The sequence below is a fragment of the Mixophyes fleayi genome, chromosome 3 (genome assembly GCF_038048845.1).
Source record: "Mixophyes fleayi isolate aMixFle1 chromosome 3, aMixFle1.hap1, whole genome shotgun sequence".
Classification (NCBI taxonomy): Eukaryota; Metazoa; Chordata; class Amphibia; order Anura; family Limnodynastidae; genus Mixophyes; species Mixophyes fleayi.
Genome location: NC_134404.1, coordinates 251,001,594 through 251,024,073, shown reverse-complemented (window position 1 = coordinate 251,024,073; position 22,480 = coordinate 251,001,594). Strand labels below are relative to the sequence as shown.

At 43.5% G+C, this 22,480-nt stretch overlaps 1 protein-coding gene across 6 annotated transcripts in view; it reads left to right on the top strand.

Moving 5' to 3' along the window:
• The window catches only part of SCAF8 (SR-related CTD associated factor 8), a 287,720-nt gene that overhangs the window by 126,343 nt on the left and 138,897 nt on the right, over positions 1 to 22,480 (top strand). For all 6 annotated transcript variants that reach the window (XR_012689726.1, XM_075203399.1, XM_075203402.1 and 3 more), the window contains 6 exons: positions 401 to 594; positions 767 to 867; positions 11,833 to 11,946; positions 12,326 to 12,482; positions 12,683 to 12,837; positions 13,648 to 13,792. Coding sequence is in view for 5 of the 6 variants with exons in the window: in XM_075203399.1 (XP_075059500.1) it covers positions 401 to 594; positions 767 to 867; positions 11,833 to 11,946; positions 12,326 to 12,482; positions 12,683 to 12,837; positions 13,648 to 13,792 (866 nt within the window). In the remaining variant the exon portion in view is untranslated. The remainder of the gene's footprint in view (positions 1 to 400; positions 595 to 766; positions 868 to 11,832; positions 11,947 to 12,325; positions 12,483 to 12,682; positions 12,838 to 13,647; positions 13,793 to 22,480) is intronic.

The window sequence follows — 22,480 nt, the reverse complement described above, 5'->3', positions numbered from 1 at the left end:
CATTACAATTTTTATACAGTACCAGTCATCTTCTAACCGCATTGAATGTTTAAGCAAGCTATAAATATGAAAATACACTAAAAATGAAGCAGGAAAATTGTCAAATGTATGTAAAAAATATCACTGCTGTGACCAACTATGAATAATATATGTATCAAGGTGACCTAATTCTGATGGGAACCTACACTACACAAACAATTTCTGTAATGGAGAAAAGGATTTACCGTGTAGAAATTACTTTTTAATGTAGACACCCATCTGAGTGAGGTCACCTTGTTGCGATATATATTGTATATTCATACTGCAGTGTCTTTGCACACCCATTTGTTATTGATTAGTAAGACTTTACCGTGCTTTGTATTATGCAGATACAGTATTTTTTTTTTTTTGTTTGGCAAAGGTCACCAAGGAAAAGGCGTTCAAGGTCCCGTTCTGGATCGCGTAAGCGTAAGCATAGAAAACGTTCTCGTTCAAGATCACGGGAAAGAAAACGAAAAACCTCAAGGTCATATTCAAGTGAAAGAAGAGCAAGAGAGCGAGAGAAAGAGAGGCAGAAAAAAGGATTGCCTGCTATTCGTTCCAAAACTCTTAGTGGTATACATGACATTTTCTCTACTTCTCCATTTTTTTTTTTTATTTTTTTTTATATTATTTGTCAAGCTGTATGTTATGTATGTGTGTATGTATATGTACTTGTTTAGTGTGGAAACCTCATGGTTTTTGTTTGTTGCCCCCCCCCCCCCCCCCCTTCCTTTTAAATTCTTAGTGTGCAGTACCACGCTGTGGGTGGGACAGGTCGACAAAAAGGCTACCCAACAAGATTTGACAAACGTATTTGAAGAGTTCGGGCAAATTGAGTCAATCAATGTAAGTCAACAATTGCCTATTGCAAATTTAGTATTTATTTTTTTGGGCAGATTATAGAGTCCAGATTTGACTAGCCTGCTTTTAGACAAATTGAGATGAAGATTATACTTTCCATTTCTTTTCATAGTCACTCTTAGGACCTCACAGCTTTAATGAATTGTGAGCTATGCACTGGGTCATGTACAGTATTTGGTTGGGAATTTCAGTGCAAAGAGCAATATTTTTTTAATAGGTGTCTTTGTAGTTGAGGTGGGAGTGGATGTGCATATGTGTAATGAGGGATCTGTGCAGTTGGTGCCTCTGCAAAGTTGTTGGCAATGGGGGCACTTGATGGAATAACCACAAAAGCACAGTGCTGAATTAATGAAATGGGTCACTAATGAGATCAGAGGTGCAGGCCACAAAAATGATACTCTGCCTAGGACCCTAGTGGTCTTAATTCAGTTCTGTCTCTTTTGTAAAAATATCCATAGTCCAGTTTTATCATGTAATATATTTTAAATAATATTTCAAAGCTAGGTAGGTGAAATAAAACATGCCTGGTTGAAAAATACTGAATTTTGATACTCTGTGTTATCCTCACTCTAAGTCTGCCTTACTTAATGACCTTTTCTCTTTCATACTATCTTGGGCAACACTGCTACCATGGGTTTTGTGAGGGGAGCTGAGTTTGGCACTTAACTAGTTAACTTGTTAATACATCATGCTGACAAAGCCCTCCCCTCTGCAACCCCTCTGTAGCCTCTTCAGTTTTAATTGAGTGCCCAAGGGAGTTGGGCTTACTTATGCTAGGAAGGTTTATTTCCTTTTTTTAAGAGTTTTTATTTAACTTATTTTTCATTTTTTTGCCTTTTACAGACGTGTGCTCTGTTGTACTATCACAGAGCACACTCGTTCAGCGAAAGGGGCAGCTGTCAGACAGTGAGAGCCGGACGGCTCTCAGTGACAGCAGCGAGAATTTTTTCTCTCCCCTTTTCTCAGTGCTGACAGGGGGCAAAGAATTACCCGAATTGCTGGCACTGCTACGAGTGGTAGAGAGCGCCAGTAATCAAAGCACCGGAGGCTGCCATCCTGGATTATACCAAAAGGAGAAGGGAACTTGGTTTATACTTATAGCGGCCACAGAAATAAAATATGGACGATTGCTGCTTGAATAAGCAGCAAATCGCCATCGACTGCTTTCCTATAAAACGAGTGGAAGACAGCAGAGGTGCAGAACAGGGAGAGCTAAGGTTTATAGAGCTCTCCCGCCTGCAGAGACACTTTGGACTCTCCAAAGGTGCCAAAGCAACTGCCCCGGAAAAGCAGCAGTCACTTCTGAGGGGAACACGCAGAGCTGCTGACAGACATTTCCTGCTCCAGACATCTTTGCCTTATGGAAGGCTAGGTACCATTAAAATATTTTCTATACTCACTTTTTCGTATAATCGACAGTACAACAGAGTACATGTCTGTAAAAGGAAGAAAAATGAAAAATAAGTTAAATAAAAACTCTTAAAAAAGAAAAAGGAAATAAACCTTCCTAGCGTAAGTAAGCCCAACTCCCTTGGGCACTCAACTAAAACTTAAGAGGTTGCAGAGGGGAGGGGGTTGTCAGCATGATGCATTAACAAGTTAACTAGTTAAGTGCCAAACTCCACTCCCCTCACACAATATAGATAGGGGTGTATTAGAAAATGTATTGATGCAAATAGCATAATATATAGAATACTACTTGCTAAGATATTTTTTTTTTCTGACACACATAACCTTAACAGGGATACTAACTTTTGACTATTTTTGTAGATTAGTTAGTATCTTCTGTCTATTTCTTGTGTCATTGCCTGTATTAATTTCATTGCTGTGACACTGTTCTTTATAAAATGTCTGACAAGGGAAAACCACCTTGTGCAAAATATTTTACCTGTTCCAAGTGTAAAATTAAATTGTCCATTGATCAACTGGACCCGGGGGCACTTTGTACTAACTACGGTGGGGTTATGCTAGTAGCGCAGGTCCAGACTAACGCTCCACCAATAATGGAAACGCCAGCATGGGCAACTGCTCTGACGCAAGGGTTTACCACATTGGTTCAGCTGCTTTCTAAACCGGCAGAGATTCCGGCGTTTGCTGCGGTACTCCCTTCAGCCTCAGGAACAATAGACCCCCTAATAACAGGCGGGACCACGGAGACCTCCATTGTCTTAGGACAAGCCCCTCCTACAGGAGCACCGCATCCGCATCCTCGGTCAGAGGACTTGATCGGTTAAACAGTTACTTGGATGCACCATGACCTTTACCCAATAAAAAGCGACACAGATCCACTAACTGCCTTCTGTCCCTCTCTGATTCTGCGAGATCCTCAGTAGAGGAGGGCGGGCTTATAGAGGATTCTGAGTCCGCACAGGTTATGGACCCAGAGGAATCTTCCAGATATCAGGGGATTGGCAACCTGGTGGTAGCAGTCCGATAGGCATTAGGTCGTCTAGACCTAGAAGAGAATAGAACTACAGATCGAAGACTCTTTAAAAAGGTCAGGAGATGGACGATCTGCTTTGCTCCATCAGTGGAGCTGAAAAGAAATCGTAGAATCATCCTGGCAACAACCTGATCGAAGGTTCGTTATTCCACAAAAGGTACTTTGCTCTATACCCCTTACAAGGAGAAGAACTAAGCGGTTTGGGAACAGGTCCCATTGGTTAATATGCCAGTGGCACGCTTAGCTGGTCACACCACTCTCCCTGTTCCAGGGACAGCCACCCTGCAAGATTCTACTGACCGTAAGATAGATGTATTTTTAACGTCCATCTTCATAGCGGTAGACGCATCATTTAGACCCATGTTATCATCAGTATGTGTAGCCAGGGCTATAGAAACATGGGCTGACCAGTTGGCAGCGAATCTTCAAAATTCAGACTTGCTTCTCCTTGCCCTACACCTCAAGGAGGCTACAATGAGGCTGCCAAAAACACAGCCTCCATCTCCTCCTCAGTCTCCGCAATGGCAGTCGCGGCCAGAAGGACCTTATGACTGAAGTCCTGGGATGCAGACACCAAATCAAAGAAATCTCTGGAATCTCTTTCTTACTCAGGTGGAGTGTTATTCGGGCCTGAATTGGACAGCATAATTTTCCAGGCCACAGGAGGCAAAAGTATCTTCATTCCAGTCAATGTCCCAAACCCCAGGGAACCAAGGTTTGGTGACCCCCAGCTCTTCTGGACGGGGGGCCCATCTGATTGTGGCCAGACACACAGGTCCAGACCATTTGGCACCAGAGGACACTCGCACCAAGGTATGTCTTCCTCCTCCTCCTCGAATCGTCCTTCTCCCAGATAAGTCGGCAGTTTGGTGGTCCACATCCCCCTTCTTGTGGCGGCGGGTGTGGGGGGACGCCTGCTTCTTTTCAAACATTAATTGGCAGAGTCTTCAGAGAACCGTTGGATTTGCAGGATAATGACAAGAGGATACATAATAGACTTTTCAGGTCCAGCCCCTCATCTGTTTTTCGCATCCAACTTACCCTACGACCCACAAAGAAAATAGGCAGCGCTCCTCTGTGTTGCCTCTCTTCTTTCGGCAGGAGTCATCCGCAAAGTCTCAGAACACCAAAAAAAGACAAGGTTTCTATTCCAATCTCTTTTTGGTCCGAAAGCCAGATGGCTTTTTCCGCCCTATTGTGAACCAAAAACAGTTTAACCTGCATCTGCAGGCAGACAGATTTTGAATGGAATCCCTAAGGTCGGTTATCAATGGACTGGATGCAAACCAGTTCATGGCGTCAATAGACATCAAAGACGCCTCTCTCCACGTACCTATCTGGAAGGCACATCAGACCCTTCTCATATTCACAGTGGGACCTTCTCACTACCAGTTCAGAGCTCTCCAATTTGGCCTCTCAACAGCATAAAGGGTGTTTTACAAAAATAGTGGCGGTAATGGCGGCTTGTCTTCATTCCAGAGGAGTGCAAGTAGTGCCCTACCTGGACGATCTACTAATCAAGGCTGCCTCTGCTCACATGCTAGTCCAGCACCTACAGCTCACCATCAAGATCCTGGAGAGGCACGGGTGGCTTATAAATCGATCCAAAGCTCCGTTAACGCCATATGAGAGAATGACCTTTCTGGGACTAATAATGAATACCAGCAAACAAAGGGTATTCCTTTCAGAGGACGAATCTCGATCCTTGCGGGACACTATGACTCGAGTTCTGACCTGCCACAGTCCTTCGGTCCTCTTATGCATGCACCTATTAGGAAAGATGGTGTCGACCTTCGAGACTCTTCCTTATGGTCGATTTCTCTCTCGCTGCTTACAGTGGGACCTCTTAAAGAAGTGGTCAGGATCCCATCAGAAATAAGAAAGAGAAATGATACGCCAGTGGTGAGACAATCCCTCAGATGGTCGATGATTCAGGACAATTTGGTAGTAGGCAGGTCCTTTGACCCATGGTCCTGGATCTTAGTATCCACAGACACCAGCCTATCAGGATAGGAGGCTGTGGTCTTTCATTTGCAACTACAGGGACTTTGGTCCACTCAGTAGACCTCTCTCCCCATCAACATACTGGAACTAAAAGCCATGACAATGGCCTTGCAGGGTGCTCAGAACATCCTTCACGGTCACTCGGTCTGTCTGCAGTCCGACAACGCCATGGCAATGTTTTTTGTCAACAGACAGGGGTGCACCAGGAGTGCAGGAGCAGTAGAGGTGGCGGCTCAGATCTTGACCTGGGCTGAGAACAACGTTCCCTCAAACTCCGCAGTGTTTATTCCAGGCTTCCAGAACTTTGAAGTGGGATCTAAACCTGCATGTGATCTGCTGGGGGAATGGTCTCTTCCTCCGGAGGTCTCCCAGTCTCTGGTCTTACGATGGGAGACCTCGGCCTGGGACCTAATTGCATCTCGTCACAACAGATAGGTCCAACACTTTTGCTTAAGGGCAAGGGATCCCTTGGTGGTGGCCATAGATGTAAAGACAATGCCCTGGGACTTCAGGTTAGGGGGTACCTGTTCCCTCCATTTACCATAATTACCTGCGTCCTTCGAAGAGTCAAGCAGGGCTGACTCCCAGTCATACTGGTGGCTCCAGCTTGGCCACGGCGAGTCAGGTATGCAGAAATTGTGTTGATGGCGGTAGGTCCAGGTCTTCGATTACCTCTTTGAGAAGACCTTCTAGTACAAGGATCAATCCGCCATCAAGACTTACCTCAGCTAAATTTAATGGTATGGCTGTTGAAGCCAACTTTTGGAGGTCTAGAGGGTTCTCTCTAGGAGTAGTGGACACCCACCTTCGTGCTGGAAAACCAGTCTCATCTCGGATTTACCACCGCATCTGGCGTACCTACATTAGATGGTGTGAAAGCCGATCCTGCCACATGGCTTCCTTCCGCCTCTCAAGGGTTCTTGATTTTCTCCTGGATGGGGGGCTTCGCCTGGGTTCCTTAAAAGTTCAGATCTCGGCCTTTTTGATGTTTTTTCGCCTTCGTCTGGCAGACATACCCGACGTCAGGACCTTCCTGCAGAGAGTCCTGCATATCCAACCTCCATATATTACTCCAACGGCACCCTGGGATCTCAAACTGATTCTTAATATGCTTCCAGGGCCTCCCTTTGAACAGTTACATACTGCTGAATTACGGTTCTTAACACGGAAGGTTGCCTTTCTACTAGCTATTGCATCGGCTCGTAGAGTTTCCGAGTTGGGTGCTCTCTCAGGTCGCGTACGATATCTTGTCTTTTGCGATGATAGGGTGGTTCTCAAAACAATTCCTACTTTCCTGCTTAAAGTGGTGTCCAGTTTTCATGTTAACCAAGAAATAATGGTTCCGGTGTTTACAGGGGAGCCACAATCTTGAGGAAAATGTTCTATTGAGTTTCTGGATGTGGTCAGAGCTCTCCGAATCTGTGTCCATAGGACATAAAAGATTTGGCCACGGATTCCTTATTTATTTTATTTGACCCCTCCAGGCGACGATGGCTGGCCTCCAAGCAATCGGTTGATAGGTGGCTTCTTTCGACTATTAAGCAGATTATATCAATGCTAACAGACCTGTGCCAAATCGTATCGTTGCCTGTTTTACCCATTCGGTGGGGGCATCCTGGGCTGCTCGAAATGGTGCGTCAGCGGACCAGTTATGCAGAGCAGCCACTTGGTCTTCAGTCCATACTTTTGCAAAATTTTATCAATGTATTTGCATCTGCAGATGCTAGTTTTGGCTGTAGTGCTCTACGTGCCGGGCTGTCAGAGCTGTCCCTCCCTTAAGGGGGCTGCTTTAGAATGTCCCCACAGTAGCTGTTTCCCCCAGATAGGAAGAATCAGAAAAGATGATTTTTATACTAACGATAAATCCGTTTCTCTGATTCCATCTGGGGGACACTGCGTTCCCTCCTTTTTGCTCTTCTGCTGTTTGGTCTCTGGTTGGTTGACTCGTCTTCCTTGGTGCTTTACAGTGGGGTTGCAGAGGGGAGGGTTTTGTCAGCATGATGCATTAACAAGTTAACTAGTTAAGTGCCAAACTCCACTACCCTCACACAACCCATGGTAGCAGTGTCCCCCAGATGGAATCAGAGAAACGGATTTATTGTGAGTATAAAAATCCTCTTTCTACTGACATGGGAAAACAATCTAATTAATAGCATAAATATACATACTGGGCCTGATTCATTAAGGAAAGTAATGCAAAAAAGGAGTATCTTTGCACCTTGGCAAAAACATGTTGCGTTGGAGGGGAAGGAAAATTTAAAATGTGGTGAAAGATTTATAGTTGGGGTAAGGCATGTTCTAGATCAACCTTAAATTTCATTGTAAAAATAAAGCTATCAAGTATTTGGGTGTTGCATGAAAAAAATCCAGTATTTAACTTATGTGCAAAATAATAAACTAAATTGCATCCTTTGCATTGTGACGTGGTTTGTCCATGAGAAACTGTACTCCTTTTTTCCCCTTACTTTTCTGAATGAATCAGTCCTATTATCTACAGGGTTCTGTCTGGCAATGTTTGTCCTTTATTTGCAGAAGTTTAAAAAAAAAAAAAAAAAAAATGTACTTTCTCTTGCTTATACTGTTGGGGGGCACTGCTCACCTTGGATTATAGAGGGTGTTGTGGGAGTAATGGCAATAAAAACTTGTCTAGCATGCTCCTCTCCCCTCTATGCACTGACAGCGCCTCAGTGCTGAGCCCCCCCCCCCCCCCTTGAGCAGCGGAGATGGTGCTGCCTGCAGCTGTTTTAGTGACACTGCTGAGGACACAGACAGCGACTGGACATTTAGATAGCAGGTTCAATTTGACTGGTAGGGAACTGTTATGGCAACTCCCACCAGTTTTTCTGTATAGAGGCACCCTTTTGTGAAGCTGACTAAGGGGAAGGAGGAGCTTCATTGTAGGTGTATTCCTCACCGTTTACTGGAGGATCCCTCCAGTAGGCAGGGGGTGGATGATCTGATTGTAGCGGTTAGACAGGCCCTTAATATCACTTGAACAAGCAGCACCACAGGGTTCCCTGTTTAAATGGGTAAAGAAAAGAGCAGTGTATTTTCAATCCTCTACTCAATTTTAAGAGTCTGGCAAGCCAGGCTCAAACCAGATAGCTGATACCAATAAAGTATTGCCTGTATTACCCCTTTCCAGAACAGGAGGTTGCGTCATGGGAGACGCATCCAAGTGTGAATGCTTCCATCATGCATTTGGCTAAGGCAATCATTATTCGTCTTCCTAGTGCTTTAAATTTGAAAGACAGCACAGACAAGAGATGTAAGGGGTTGTTAAAAACCATTTATTGTCTGGTGCATCCCTTCTCCCTATTATGGTAGCGGCATAGGTGGGGAAAAATGGGCCTTCACACTGTCTCATGGGCTCCAAATTATTCCCACTAGCAGCTCACATTAAGGATGCTGCTGATTTCCTGGAGGATGCGGTTTTGGACGCAGGTCAGGGTTTATCCAGGACTTCCTCATTCGTGATAGCGACCAGACACACACTCCGGCTTTGAGGCGGACGCTGAATCTAAGAAAGCTCTGGAGGCCCTGCCCTATGATGGTTCCGGCTTTCTTGGCCCAGCCTTGGGAAAGTTCATCTCCCAGGCTATGATAGGTAAGAGTTTACTTCTGCCAGTGGCCGTTCCCAAAACAAAGGCAAGAAGATTTCACTGCTTTCGTTTTGTTGGGAAAACAAGGGGTGCCTCATCGAGGTGATCAGTCTTCTACCCCATGGGGAACAGCGGGGATTGCTAGTCAGCAGACTGACAAGCAATCCGAATGACTACTTACACCCCCCACTGGGAACTTCAGTGGTGGTGTCCTCGATTGCTAATATTTCGGACAGACAACTGGTTAAGCGGAGTGGTGGACAGAGGGTACATGATAGACCTTTTAGGGTCACCTCCACAACGTTTTCTGTCCACTCCCTTACCGAGAGAGGAGACCAGGACTTCTGGGAGCCATTAAGTCCTTGGTAGAAGCAGCAGTCATGGTTCCAGTTCTAGAGGAGCAATGGGGGTTGGGTTGTTACCCCCACCTATTTCTGGTATAGAAACCAGATCTGCCCTTTCGTCCCATTCTGAATCTAAAGTCCTTCAAAACGCACTTAAAGGTACATAGTTTTCGGATGAAATCCATCTGGTCTGTTATCAATTCAATGGGAAAGAACGAGTTTCTAGCATCATTGGATATCAAGGGTGCTTATCTTCATATTCCTATATGGGCCGGTCACCACAACCTTCTCCGGTTTGCGGTGAACCAGTGCTACTTCCAATTCAGAGCGCTCCAGTTTGTGCTGGCCACAGTACCCAAGGGTATTCACAAATGTTATGGCAGTCATGGCGGCAAGGTTATGTCAGCAAGGGGTGATTGTCTTGCCGTTTCTTGATGATCTTTAGATCAAAGCAGATGCAGCTGCTTGCCGTCGGGATCATCTGGACCTCATTGCAAAGATGTTTCATTCCCATGGCTGGGTAATCAATGTCAAGAAGTCCAATCGGGTTCCTACTCAGCACATGGTTTTCTTAAGTCTTTTGTTCAACACAAGATGCCAGAGGGTCCTTCTACCTCTGGGCAAGATACAGAAGACCAAACTCCAAGTAAAGGTCTTGCTGTCCCTCAAGCGCATATCCAATCCTTCATTGTATGAAGCTGAAGGGAAGTGTGATATCCTGTTCCAAGGTAGTACAGTTTACTCGGTTTCATTTACGTCCCTTCCAACCTGAAATCCTCACCAAATGGAAGAGGTCAGAGCCTCACCTGGAAAGACAATTATTTTTTTTTGTCTCTCAGCAGTGACTTGTTAGTCCTTGGTGTGGTGGATTATGAGCAGGGAATATCAACCTGGGATGTCCCTTCTCAGTTTGGGACTGGACAATTGTGACCACAGACGCCAGCCTATTGCAGTGGCCTTGGATCTGAGATTGCAGGGTCTCTGTACTCGGTAGGAGGTAAGATTGCCCATCATTGTTCTCGAGTTAAGGGCAGTGTACTATGCTCTGGTCCATGCGCAGCTCAGGCTGCGGAACAGACCTATTCAAGGAATCATTGTGGCCTTTAATAAACATGCTTTAGGGCATCCACCTTAGATGGAGACTCCCATGTATCCCTATACTCTTCCAGGAAAGGATAATGAGTCTGTAATCTACATGAGACCTTGACCTTCTTGTCGAGTTTGGTGCACGCACAGCAAAGCAAATCTTCAAGCAAGTTGGATAGAGGATGGAAAAGAAACAGACAGTTTGTTCTAACTTATGAAAAATTTTAAGTCCAGAGAAACCGGCTTCTTGCTGTCTAGGATTTTAATTGTCTGTCGCACGCTCGCACCAAGCTTTTGCCCCTTATTTACTAAAGTAGTTGTCGTATTTCAACGTAATCCTCAAAACCTGAGTCCTCTGCCACTTTTTCCTCCTGAGAGTAAATGTCAGAGTCTGAACCCTCCCGGTACTGGACCACTGCAGGCCTTTTTCTGGCGGTCTTGCTGTAGAGATAGTTATGGACACTCGAAGGAAGAAGTAACCCTCAAGAAGCCTTGTACAGATTTAATCAGACTTAGTGCCCAAATCGGTTCCTCCTTTGAAGTAGTATAGGGAGTCTGGCTAAACATTCCAAACTGAACAGGTCCAATACCAGAAGTAGTGAGTGGAGAGATAGTAGGATTCAAATACTTAGGTTCTGAATATACAGACGATTTTTCCCATTAGCTCTGCTAGATCGCCTGTCCAACCGTGGGCATTCCTGGCATGCAGCACTCAGCCTTACATGCTATGCATTGTATGTCTGCCCCAGATTGTCTACTAGTCATATTTGCCTGACATTTAAACCATGGAAAAAGTGACACTGCTGTCGTCCCACCAGATCCAGCTCTGGAACAACTTCCCTTGTCTGACGTAACAGAAAAGGATGAGCAAGTTGGGCAGCAGTAGTACACAATCCAAAGAAAATTAACACAGACCCCACAGGTTAATTTATCAGAGATAACAATTATTGCCACTATATATTTCAAGGGAGGGGAGGGGGGTGAGCAGCAGCTTTGTGTCTCAGTATCTGGAAGCTTTAGGCAGGCTTGATTGTGATAGGAGAGCCTGCCAAGGATGAGTTTCAAAAGTGACAGGGTATAAGCCTGCAATAAAAAGCACTGGCGGAAGCTAAATGCGAAGTCAGTGTGAAAAAACTGACTCCCCTAAATGCTGGGGGTTGAAAGGGAGAAGTTCTGACTTTGTAAGAATTTGTTAAAGTGCCCAAGCTCCTGCATTTACCTCTGTACCCTATGATTCCAGTGCCCCCCAACTGGATTTGAGAAATACGGTTTTCAATTCTCATGAAAACAAGGAAAAATAAATGAATTAAACTTTAAACAGAGAATGAAAAAAAAAGGATTTACAACATTTTTTTAAAAATGGTCAAACTTCCCAAACTCCTGTTTACTTAGATGTATAGCAAATAATTGTTAAATAATGTTTCAATTTTAACTTCATAATATTTCATTTAACCACTTTTTACTCTAATAGATGATTCCACCTCGAGGTTGTGCATATGTTTGCATGGTTCACAGACAAGATGCCTTCAGAGCTCTTCAAAAGCTTAGTGCTGGCTCTTGTAAGATTGGTTCTAAAGTCATCAAGGTATGTATTCTAATTTAAAGTCTCGTAAAAAAGCAAAGTTCTGGCTTTTACATAGTCTATAAGATAAATTCCAGTAGACTGCATCTCACAGTACCTTAGTTTCAAATTTCTATTGCAGTAGTAAAATGAACCCTTTGGTTCTACTTGAGTTTGCACTTTAAAGTCCACAAAAGTTGAACATATCCTTAAAAAAATCATCCTGCTCTTTGCATTGTGGTTATCAGTAAGCATGTAAAATATCCACATTCTTCATGCTAATGTCAGTTTTGTTTCTCATCAGTAAATATATTATATAAGCCACCATACACATTACTGATATCAGTGGTTTGTTTTGAAATTGATGAATTTGTATGCATAACTAATTATTTCATCATCCTAGATTGCTTGGGCTTTAAATAAAGGTGTGAAAACGGAATACAAACAGTTCTGGGATGTTGATCTTGGAGTCACATATATTCCATGGGAAAAAGTGAAATTAGATGATTTAGATGACTTTGCTGAAGGTGGAATGATTGATCAAGAAACCGTTAATAATGGTAAAATTGTAACAACATTTCTTTATATCAAACTTTGTTTTTATCCTCCAAGAGTGTATTATTTGTTTGTTTTTGAATGTATGTTGTTGTATTCTCATATACAAATTAAATATCCCGTGCCAACAAATGCTTAAAAATGTGCACAAATTGAAAATTGTTTTCCATATATTGCAAGCATCTCTGTCTTTAATGCATTTTAGATTGGGAAGCGCAAAGAAACACAGAGCCTGTTGTAGTAAAAGAGCTTGCGATTGCACCTGTTCCCACTACAACTGTGCAAAGTTCAGTTGCACCAAAACCCCAGATAATAACAACACAGACTGAGGCATATACTCAGCCTGTTGCAATGCTTCAGGTAAGCAGGCAGCCAAAACACAAATCACACAACTATGTATTATTCTTAATCTACTTTAAATGATTTTTTTTTAGTATTGGTGAGAAATGATGGCAAATATTCAGTTTGTTTTGTTTACTGCTGTGTACAAATTAAATATTGTTTAACAATTTATTGAATAAGAAATGGGGATTGTACGAAATTGAATTATTAAATTGTGGCAAATCATTAGTCTGTAGAACCCAATACATTTGCAATAAAAGCATAATGGGTAGTCACCCTTAACAGCATGTCTTGGATTTGCAAATAGATACTTAAGAAGTCCAACCTCAAATGTTAGGTTTTGGGTCTTGACAAATGGGTTAAGAATTCCTGCTGTAGATAATCAATTTGCTCCTCAATTAATACCTAGTGGCTTAGATTTGTTTTAAAAAAAAAAACCCTGTTGGTTGTTTTTTGGAGAGTTTTTTTTGTGGTGGTTTTTCGCCAGTTAATTACTGATAAAGATATTTTAGATCAATTTTCCGCTCCAGAAAAAGCACTTGTCTCTCAACAACTACCATTGACTGATTCACGTAATAATTGACAGCCATCATGCTACATGTTACATATATATATATATATTGAAAACTTGCATAAAATATAAGTAAGCAAATATTGCTTTCAACCTTGTATAATATATAAATGTTTTATACTGTGTATAATACATAATTATTTTATATATTATATTTGCATCCTCCAATGTAGACCTTTTTCTAACTAGTTTAATATTTTTCTGCACTGTTTAAGATCAAATGTATATATTCTCTTTTATCTTCACATTAAAAATAGATTCCAGTGGCGCCTACTGTCCCTGCTGTAAGTTTAGTACCACCGGCATTTCCTGTGTCCATGTCTGTTCCTCCACCAGGCTACACTGCAATTCCTCCACCTCCATTCATGCGTGCAACTTTCAACCCTTCCCAGCCACCCCCAGGTAAACACACACAAAATCAGTATACATGTATGTTTGTATGAATAATGTGGTGTCCTTAATAATTTGTAGTGTTTTAATGGGTGTTTTTCTCGTGACTCAATGGTTGAATACCAAGTATGTGTAACACTGGCCAGATATTGTCAAGTCTGTTTTTGTTTACTCTGTCTATTGAGGTTGCTGGGAAATGGAAAGCCCCGCCTAGGGTGGATACAGCTATTGAACTTCTTCTTTCGGTTCCCATTACAAATGTGGTTTCCATAGATAGAAAAGGAAAGGGATTCCATGGATAGAAAATGCAAAGTCCTTTTAACGTCTGTTTATGTAACAGCTAGGGCTTCTATTAGAGCCATTTTGGCCTCAGCCTGGGTAAATAAAGCAGTAGAAAATCAGATTTCAGAATGCTTACAATAAGTATGATAAGCCCATGTCTGAGTTGTTAACTTTAGTGACCATATTCAGGAGTCATCTCAGCGATGGAGCCCAGAATTTCAGCCTTAGTGGTCACAGCTCGGTGTACTCTATGGCTTAGATCTTGGGATGCGGATGCAGAATTCAAAGGACTCTTGAGTCACTCCCCTTTTATGGGAATGTCCTGTTTAGAACTGAATTGGGCAACATTTTTAATCAGGCCAAAGGAGGTAATACCTAGTTTCTGCTTGTTAATGCTTCCAGTCCTAGAGGTCAGATATTTCAATCTTTTCGTTTCTCGGGTATGTCTAGAGGATTGAGTTGTAGAGGACAGTTTTCATCTTCAAAACTTAAGGGTTAACAGGCCTGGTCAGCCTAGCGGCTAGCTTTCAAACCATATGATAACAATCAGAGTGATGGCCTATATGCCCACCCAGGAGTTCCTCTTGTGAGTTTGCCTTTTCCTCAGAAGAAAAATATAGCAAGCCTACATCATAGTCCTCCTGAGATTCCCACCCAAAACATTTTTCACCATCGGTCTTCCAAGAGGTAGGACAAGAAAATTGGCACTCAAGGAAGACATTTAATCTTTTATCTGCTCAGGGGTGTCCATCCCAGTTCTGAAAGAGCAGAGGCAGTTTGGAGTTTAATTTCAACTTGGTTTAGGTCAAGAAATCGAACATAACCTCACACACCATTTTGAAACTAAAATTCCTAAACACCCTGAACATGGCATACAACAAAGCGGTATAGCTATTTCTAAACTCAGAAATAGCTATACCGCTATTCTTAATTTTCAGAGATTCAATCTCATCAGGCTCAGTACCAAGGGATTGGCAACTAGCAGATGTTGTGCCATTGTTTAAAATGGGGAGGAGATCACAACCACGGAATTATAGACCTTTAAACCTGACATCGATAGTGGGGAAACTACTGAAAGGTATATTAAGGGATAGTATTCAGGATTACTTGGTGCGCAATAAGATTATTAGTGGGAATCGGCATGAATTTGTAAGGGGTAGGTCATGTGAAACTAATCAAATTAGTTTCTATGGAAGTTAGTGGGAACTTGGTAATACAGTAGATGCGGTCTACTTAGATTTTGCATAGTCCTTTTATACAGTGACACACAAGAGGTTAGTTTACAAAATAAGGGAACTTGGTTCTAGGAAACAACATTTGTACTTGGGTCGAAAACTGGTTAGAGAATAGGGAACAGAAAGTTGTGGTAAATGAAACATTTTCTAATTGGTCAAAAGTTTTAAGTGGAGTACCTCAAGGTTCCGTGCTGGGGCCACTCCTTTTTAATATATTTATGAATGACCTTGGTGATGGTTTAGAGAGTAAAGTTTCCATTTTTGCAGATGACACTAAACTTTGTAAAGTAATACAATCAGAGCAAGATGTAGTTTCTCAGCAGAGGGATTTAAAATAAACTGGGGGATTGGGCGGCCAAATGGAATATGAGATTTAGCATAGATAAATGTAAGGTTATGGATTTAGGATTCAAAAACAAGCACACAACCTATAAATTAAATGGGATTAATTTAGGGGAATCTATAATGGAAAAAGGTTTGGGAATGTTCGTAGGTAGTAGACTTGGCAATAGTGCTCAATGTCAAGCAGCAGCTGCAAGGGCCAATGAAGTATTGGCATGCATAAAAGGGGGCATAGATGCAAGGGAAGACCGTGTAATTATGCCGTTGTATAAATCATTGGTAAGACCTTATCTTGAATACGGAGTACAGTTCTGGGCACCAATCTAAAAAAAAAAAAAAAAAGGTATTTTGGAACTGGAAAGGGTTCAGAGCAGGATGACAAAATTGATAAAGGTTATGGAGTCATTAAGTTATGAGAAAAGGTTAGCCAGTTTACACATGTTTACTTTAGAAAAGAGGCATCTAATAGGGGATACGATTATTATGTTGAAATACATTAAGGGTCAATACAGAGAACTTTCATGGGAACTTTTTACCCCAAGGACTATACACAGGACACGCGGTCACCCCTTAAGGTTAGAGGAGAGAAAGTTTGCACAGCCAGCAAAGGAAAGGGTTCTTTACAATAAGGGCAGTCAAGATATGGAATTCACTGCCAGAGAAGCTTGTGAAGGCAGATTCAATTGATATGTTTAAGAAAGGGTTAGACCAATTTTTAGCGGAGAAGTTTATCCAGGGATATCACCGTTAATTAAAATGAAGGATAGTAGTGGATACAGGGAAAAAATAGGACTGCAATATTGGGTCTGGAGGGATTTTTCCAGATTGAAACAGATAGGCGGTTCCTTAATCTGGATCAATTTTCAAATATAAGTGAGGGATCGCAGGAGTTCCAAAATAGGTTGAACTTGATGGACTAGTGTCTTTTTTTCAACCTCATCAGCTATGTTTCTATGATCCTTGTTCTGAGTCAATGAATGGTATTTTTAGGACTAGTATTTGATAACTATCTTCAGAGTGTGTTCATGCCAGTGGACAAGGTCCTTCAACTGCAGGAACTTATAAAATATAGATCTTAAAAACAGAGAGTAAAGAGAGAAATAGGTACTCCAGTCCACTGAAAATTGAAAAATGATAGTACATTAAAATATATGAAACTCAATTCCAGATATGATGGTGAAATATTTGGTTAAAAACATGTATGGATGTATGTAAACCTAATATGTAGTGAATTACAACTGTGAACATGTAAGTAGCGAACCTGACCAATTCCGGAGCAAAGATCAGTTGCTATTAGAAAATCTTATGGTGAAATACCATTTATTACATATATAGGAGTATACTATACACAGACAAGCTCCCTACAAGTTATATCTATTCACCAGATTTCAATGGTTTACCATATGTTTCACATATTATATGTGATATAATTGCAAAAAATTATTCTTTCCTACCATTGGGGGATACTGCGAAACATTGAGGTATAGGTGGGACTAGGAGTTAAGGCACTTAGACTTGTTTTAACCCACAAACTCCTCCCCTACTATGCCCTTTCTCTTCTGCAGATACCTCAGGTTTTTTTCAAGTGCCTCGGAGATAGGTCATGTAGGTATAGGCTCCTGCCTATACTTGTGTTAGTTTTAGGTTTACTTGTTTTTATTTTCATTTCCCTTTTCAGGTGCAGCGCAGGGATCTATTCTAAGACACAAAGGACTGCGTAGCCTGTCGGCTCTATTCACTCTGGGTCCCTGCGATTGTAAGCAGCAGCCTGGTTCACTTACCTTGCACCTCGGTGCCGGCAGTCCTCCTCTAGAAACGCGCATATGGGGGCCATAGTTTATTTGTTTTCCATTAGGGCTTTATGTTTCCCATATAGGAAGTTATAGTCCGTTATTTCGGCCATAGACGGCCGCGGCCAATGTTAGACATAGTCAGGCAGAGTGAAGCTGCAGCAGCCTCTCCTCCCTGCCCAACAGACGTGCCGGCAAACCTGAGATCCAGGAGCTCCGCGCTCTAACTCAGGGGTCAGCAGGCATGGAACAATTGCTCTGGGCTAAGTCACTGACAACAGCCATGGCTGAACATACTAGGGTGTTGTTACGATCCGCAGAGGTACGTGAAGTTCCTGTTTCTCACACTTCTACACACTCTCAGGCTTGTCATAGGCACTTCCTTGCAGTCCAGATCTGCTCAGGGAGAGTAACGCTTGCTTAAATTATCTCACAGGGCCAAGAGGATTATGTCTGATGCGGTTCAGGGCCGGGATCAGAAATCGGAACATTCCTCAGAAGAGGAAGGTGAATTGTACTTTGATCTGCAGAAGGATGACATAGTTCTGTAGATTCTGCATCTGTCCATAATGTGGATAACCTCATTTTAGGTATCAGGCATATTTTAGACTTTGCAGAACCGGAGCCCACGGCCCCATCGGGGTTCTGTTTGTTTAAAAAGACCAAGGCGAGTTGGCTTCTTTTCCACCCTCCCCTCAAATAATGGTGGTGGTGTCGAATGCCTAGCAGAAGCCAAATAAGCAATTTATGATGCCGGGGAGATTTAAGTCGCTTTAACCTCTCCCGGCAGAGTACTCAGTTAAATGTGTGGCCTCCCCTAGGGTTGACACCTCATAGCGCGCTTGTCCTCCTCTTCGGCTATTCCCACACAGGAGCTGGATTCACTGAGGGATCACACGGATAAGAAGTGCAACCTGGCCCTCTGCTCAGCTTATGTTGCGGCAGGCAGGATGTTTAGACACAGTATGGCGATTGCATGGGCTAACAAGGCTATACAGCAGTGGTCTGAACAGTTATTGATAGGTATACAGGATAACGTTCCACATTCAGAACTTTTCACTTTGGCCCAGCATATCCAGGAGTCTTCTGATTATGTAGGCCAGGCAGTCATGTATGCTGTGACCGTAAATTTCAGATACTCATCCCTCATTATTTCAGTTCGTCGTGCCTTATGGTTACGCTCTTGGACAGCGGCCGCTGATTCAAAGCGAGCTTTAGAGGGCTTGCCTTTTGATGGTGTTACTCTGTTTGGGTCAGCGTTAGAGAAGGTTATCCAGGTGGCCACTGGAGGTAAGAGCACCTCTCCTCCCATCTGCTCCAATAGACCACAACAGAGACAGGTTTCAGTCCTTTCGTTCTTTTGCCCGAGGCCGGGGTACTCTGTCGAGAGGCCAATCCTTTTCCCCTAGGGGAGTGTATAGCAGAGGTAGGGGCGCTGTTAGGCGAGGAACCTTGAGACCGGGTGATAAGTCTGCAGCGTGACAGACTTCCTCCAGGGGAATCTGTGGTGGGGTTGCGTCATCTTCGTTTCCAAAGCCAGTGGTGGGCATCCACCACGGATGTTTGGATACAAGGAATTGTGTCCCGGGGCTATGTTATAGACCTAGTCCAATTTCCTCAACAGAGGTTCTTCACCACAGCTCTTCCCATTTGTTCCCTCAGGCACAAGGCGCATCAGGAAGCCATCCAGAAACTGCTGGCATACGGGGTTATTGTTCATGTCATTAGCGGGAAAGAGGTCAGGGGTTTTACTCCAACCTCTTTGTAGTGCCAAAACTAGACTGCAGTCTCTAAACAAGCAGGTAAGACTTCAAAAATTTCGGATGGAGTCCCGCCATAATGGAGCAGGGAGAGTTCCTAGCCTCCATAGACATCAAAAATGCCTACTTGCATGTTCCAATACTTTCAGTTCAGGGCCCTACCTTTCGGTCTAGCGACCACGCCCGAGTGTTCACCAAGATCATGATGGGGCTTCTTTGACAGAGGGGAGTCAGGATAATTCCTTATATGGACGATCTCGCTCCGTCGGCATCCCTCTTAACATATCACATCCAGATCACAATTCTGTTTCTGGAAGCACACGGCTGGGTTCTGAACTTACCCAAGTCATTACTCATTCTAGTGCTGCGTCTCTTGGTACTCATATTCAGCACAATGACCCAGAGAGAATATCTACCGGATGACACAGTCCTCTCACTCCGGCACAAAACCAGGACCCTCCTTGCACGGAGAGAGGTCTCTACAGTTGCATGAAGCTCCTGGAACTAATGGTATCAGTGTCGAGGCAGTGCCTTTTGCGCAATTCCATGCTCGTCCTCTTCAGAGGGAGATTCTTCCGAAATGGTAAGGTTCCCAGGTGCATTTAGACAGGCAGATCATCTGCCTGTCGAGACCCACTCGCCTTTCCCTGGCGTGGTGGTTATCCAGACAGAATCTGGAAAAAGGTCAGTTTCTTCGAACCTGGTCATGGACCTTGGTTGCAACAGACACAAGTCTGGGTTGGGGCAGGGTAACAGGGTCCCTGAGATTCCAGGGTCTCTGGTCCCTCCAGGAAGCCACACTCCCAATCAACGTCTTGGAACTCAGAGCGATGTACAGGACACTCCCTGGGCGCCTGTCTGCATCCCTGCGCTGTGTAGAGTCAACCAGAAAAGCAACAAGTTGGCTGCTCCGTCGGGACTCGGGTGAGTCACAGTGCCCCTACTATTACTATTATAGAGCTCTCTCTAAGGAGCATCTACGCTGTGCCATATGTTAACAAGCTCATACTGGCTCTCCCTGGAACGCAGATTCAACTCCCTTACTGACCTGCTGTGATGCAGAGGATTCTTGGCTGTAGTGCTGCTGCCACCTAGTGGTCGAAGTGTAATACTAACTTGAAAGCACTTTTATATTTTTATATATATATATATATATATGTGTGTGTAAAAGGATATATTTATATATATATATATATATATATATATATAAAAAGCCGTATTGCTCTATCTATTTGGGACTAAAATATATGCAAAGCAACTGAAGAGCTTCTTTTGTGTGGTCAGACGCCATTTCCACTAAACATTCCTTACATGATTATTCAGGGTTGACTTCCTCCTAGACTAAAATGTTCTAAATGCTCTGTGCAGGGGCACCAACCCTTTACAACCGCGATTGTAGAAGCGAAGCAGTCCTGTTATGACTTCCAGAGCAAAGCGAACCTCCACAGTAATCGCCTCCAACTTCTTTGATAGAAGTAAAAAGCATACTAAACCACAAGCGTCTGCCACACAGCCGCCAGACCGTTCGCCGGGCTCAGACACGATGGGAGAGGATGAACTACCCCCAGCCATGAGACTCCTAATTAGCTCACTAGTCCAAGATATAAAGACAACGTTTCAAAGTGAGTTGAGACAAGCAATCTCAGATTTCCGAAAGGAGATTGGCGAGCTGGGGGATCACACTGATGTCTTAGAGTCCAAGGCGGACGAGATCTGCAAGACTGTGGCTAACAACTCGCAAGAAATCACACGACTGCGCTCTGATGTGGACTCTAACAGAAAAATGTGAAGATATCGAAAACAGAGCCCGGAGGAACAACATTTTGCCTTAAAAATATCCCAGAGTCGGTAGACACTCAGGCTCTCCCTGGCTTTCTGCTTGGCTTCTTCAAGGCCATATTTACAGATGCCACAGATGATGAACTACTCCTAGACAGGGTACACAGATCTCTGCGCCCTAAGTCTGCCCCAGGACAGCAACCAAGGAACGTCATCCTCCGCATGCACTTCTACCACATAAAGGAGAAAATCATGCAGGCCACAAGGAACAGAGACTCTATCCCATATCAGGGCAGTGATATTCACCTGTTCGCAGACCTGGCGCCTCTCACCATCCAGAAGCGCCGGGAGCTGAAAAATGTCACAAAGACTTTGCAACAACACGGGTACCAATACAAGTGGTGTTTTCCTTTCCGGCTTCAAGTCTTCACAGAAACTAGACCTCTCTTCGCAAAGACTCCAGCAGAGGGCGCTTTAATTCTGGAAAAATTGGGACTGTCCTCCAACTCGATGTCACCTACAGATAGTCCGACTGTGACGCGAACCCCAAGAGCCTCATCGCGACCAGAATGGAGCATGGCTTGATATGGCAGAGACTTTAGCCTCTAGAAATAGGCCTCTTCAAGCTGAAGCAGAGGTGTGATCCTTTCGAGAACAATGGACAGAGACTTTACCTTAAATGGACTATTTCTCTCCTTAGGTCTCTAGGGATTGTTCTCTTCTCGTCCTTTGTTCTCTCTACCCCTTTACCCTTTTTCTTTCCTGACAGGTACGAGCATAGCATAATAGTGATTTCTACACGGATTGATAAGACGTGTCCTGTCTCACTGTTGCGAGAAATTTCTTCTGCTCATCTCCGATTCGTCCCTCTAGCTTCATAGTGAGAGTTCAGTTCACTGCTGACTCAGAGGAGGCCCTCAATGTTGACTCTTGCACTCTCACTACAGTATGTCGCTACACATATTGACAATAAATGTTAAGCGGTTGAATACCCCCCAAAAACGTTCCACGCTAATGACCGCACTTAAAAAGACACAAGCAGAAGTGCTCTTCCTCCAGGAAACACACCAAACTCAGCCACACACAACATTTCAAGGGAAACTCTTTTCTCAAACCTTTTTTGCTTCAGCTGCATCTAAACATCGAGGGGTAGCAATCCTTGTGCGGCCGTCAGTGCCCCTCACGGTTCGATGCTCAATAGCAGACCCTGAGGGTCGATTCCTCATGTTAGTGGGCACACTGGGCCAGCTTCCGGTCCCATTGGTTTGCTGCTATGCTCCAAACCAAGGCCAGATCCCATTTCTACAAAAACTATTTAGCCTAATTAACAAACAGGCGGAGGGCCACCTGCTGTTGGGAGGTGACTTCAGTGCGATACTGGACCCCAATTTGGATAAATCCCCAACTGTCACAACAACTGCACAAACGCCAACACACCCCACGCGGCTTTCCAAACAATTTGCTCTTTTACTTAAAGAATATTCTCTCTTGGATGCATGGAGGGTAATTAAT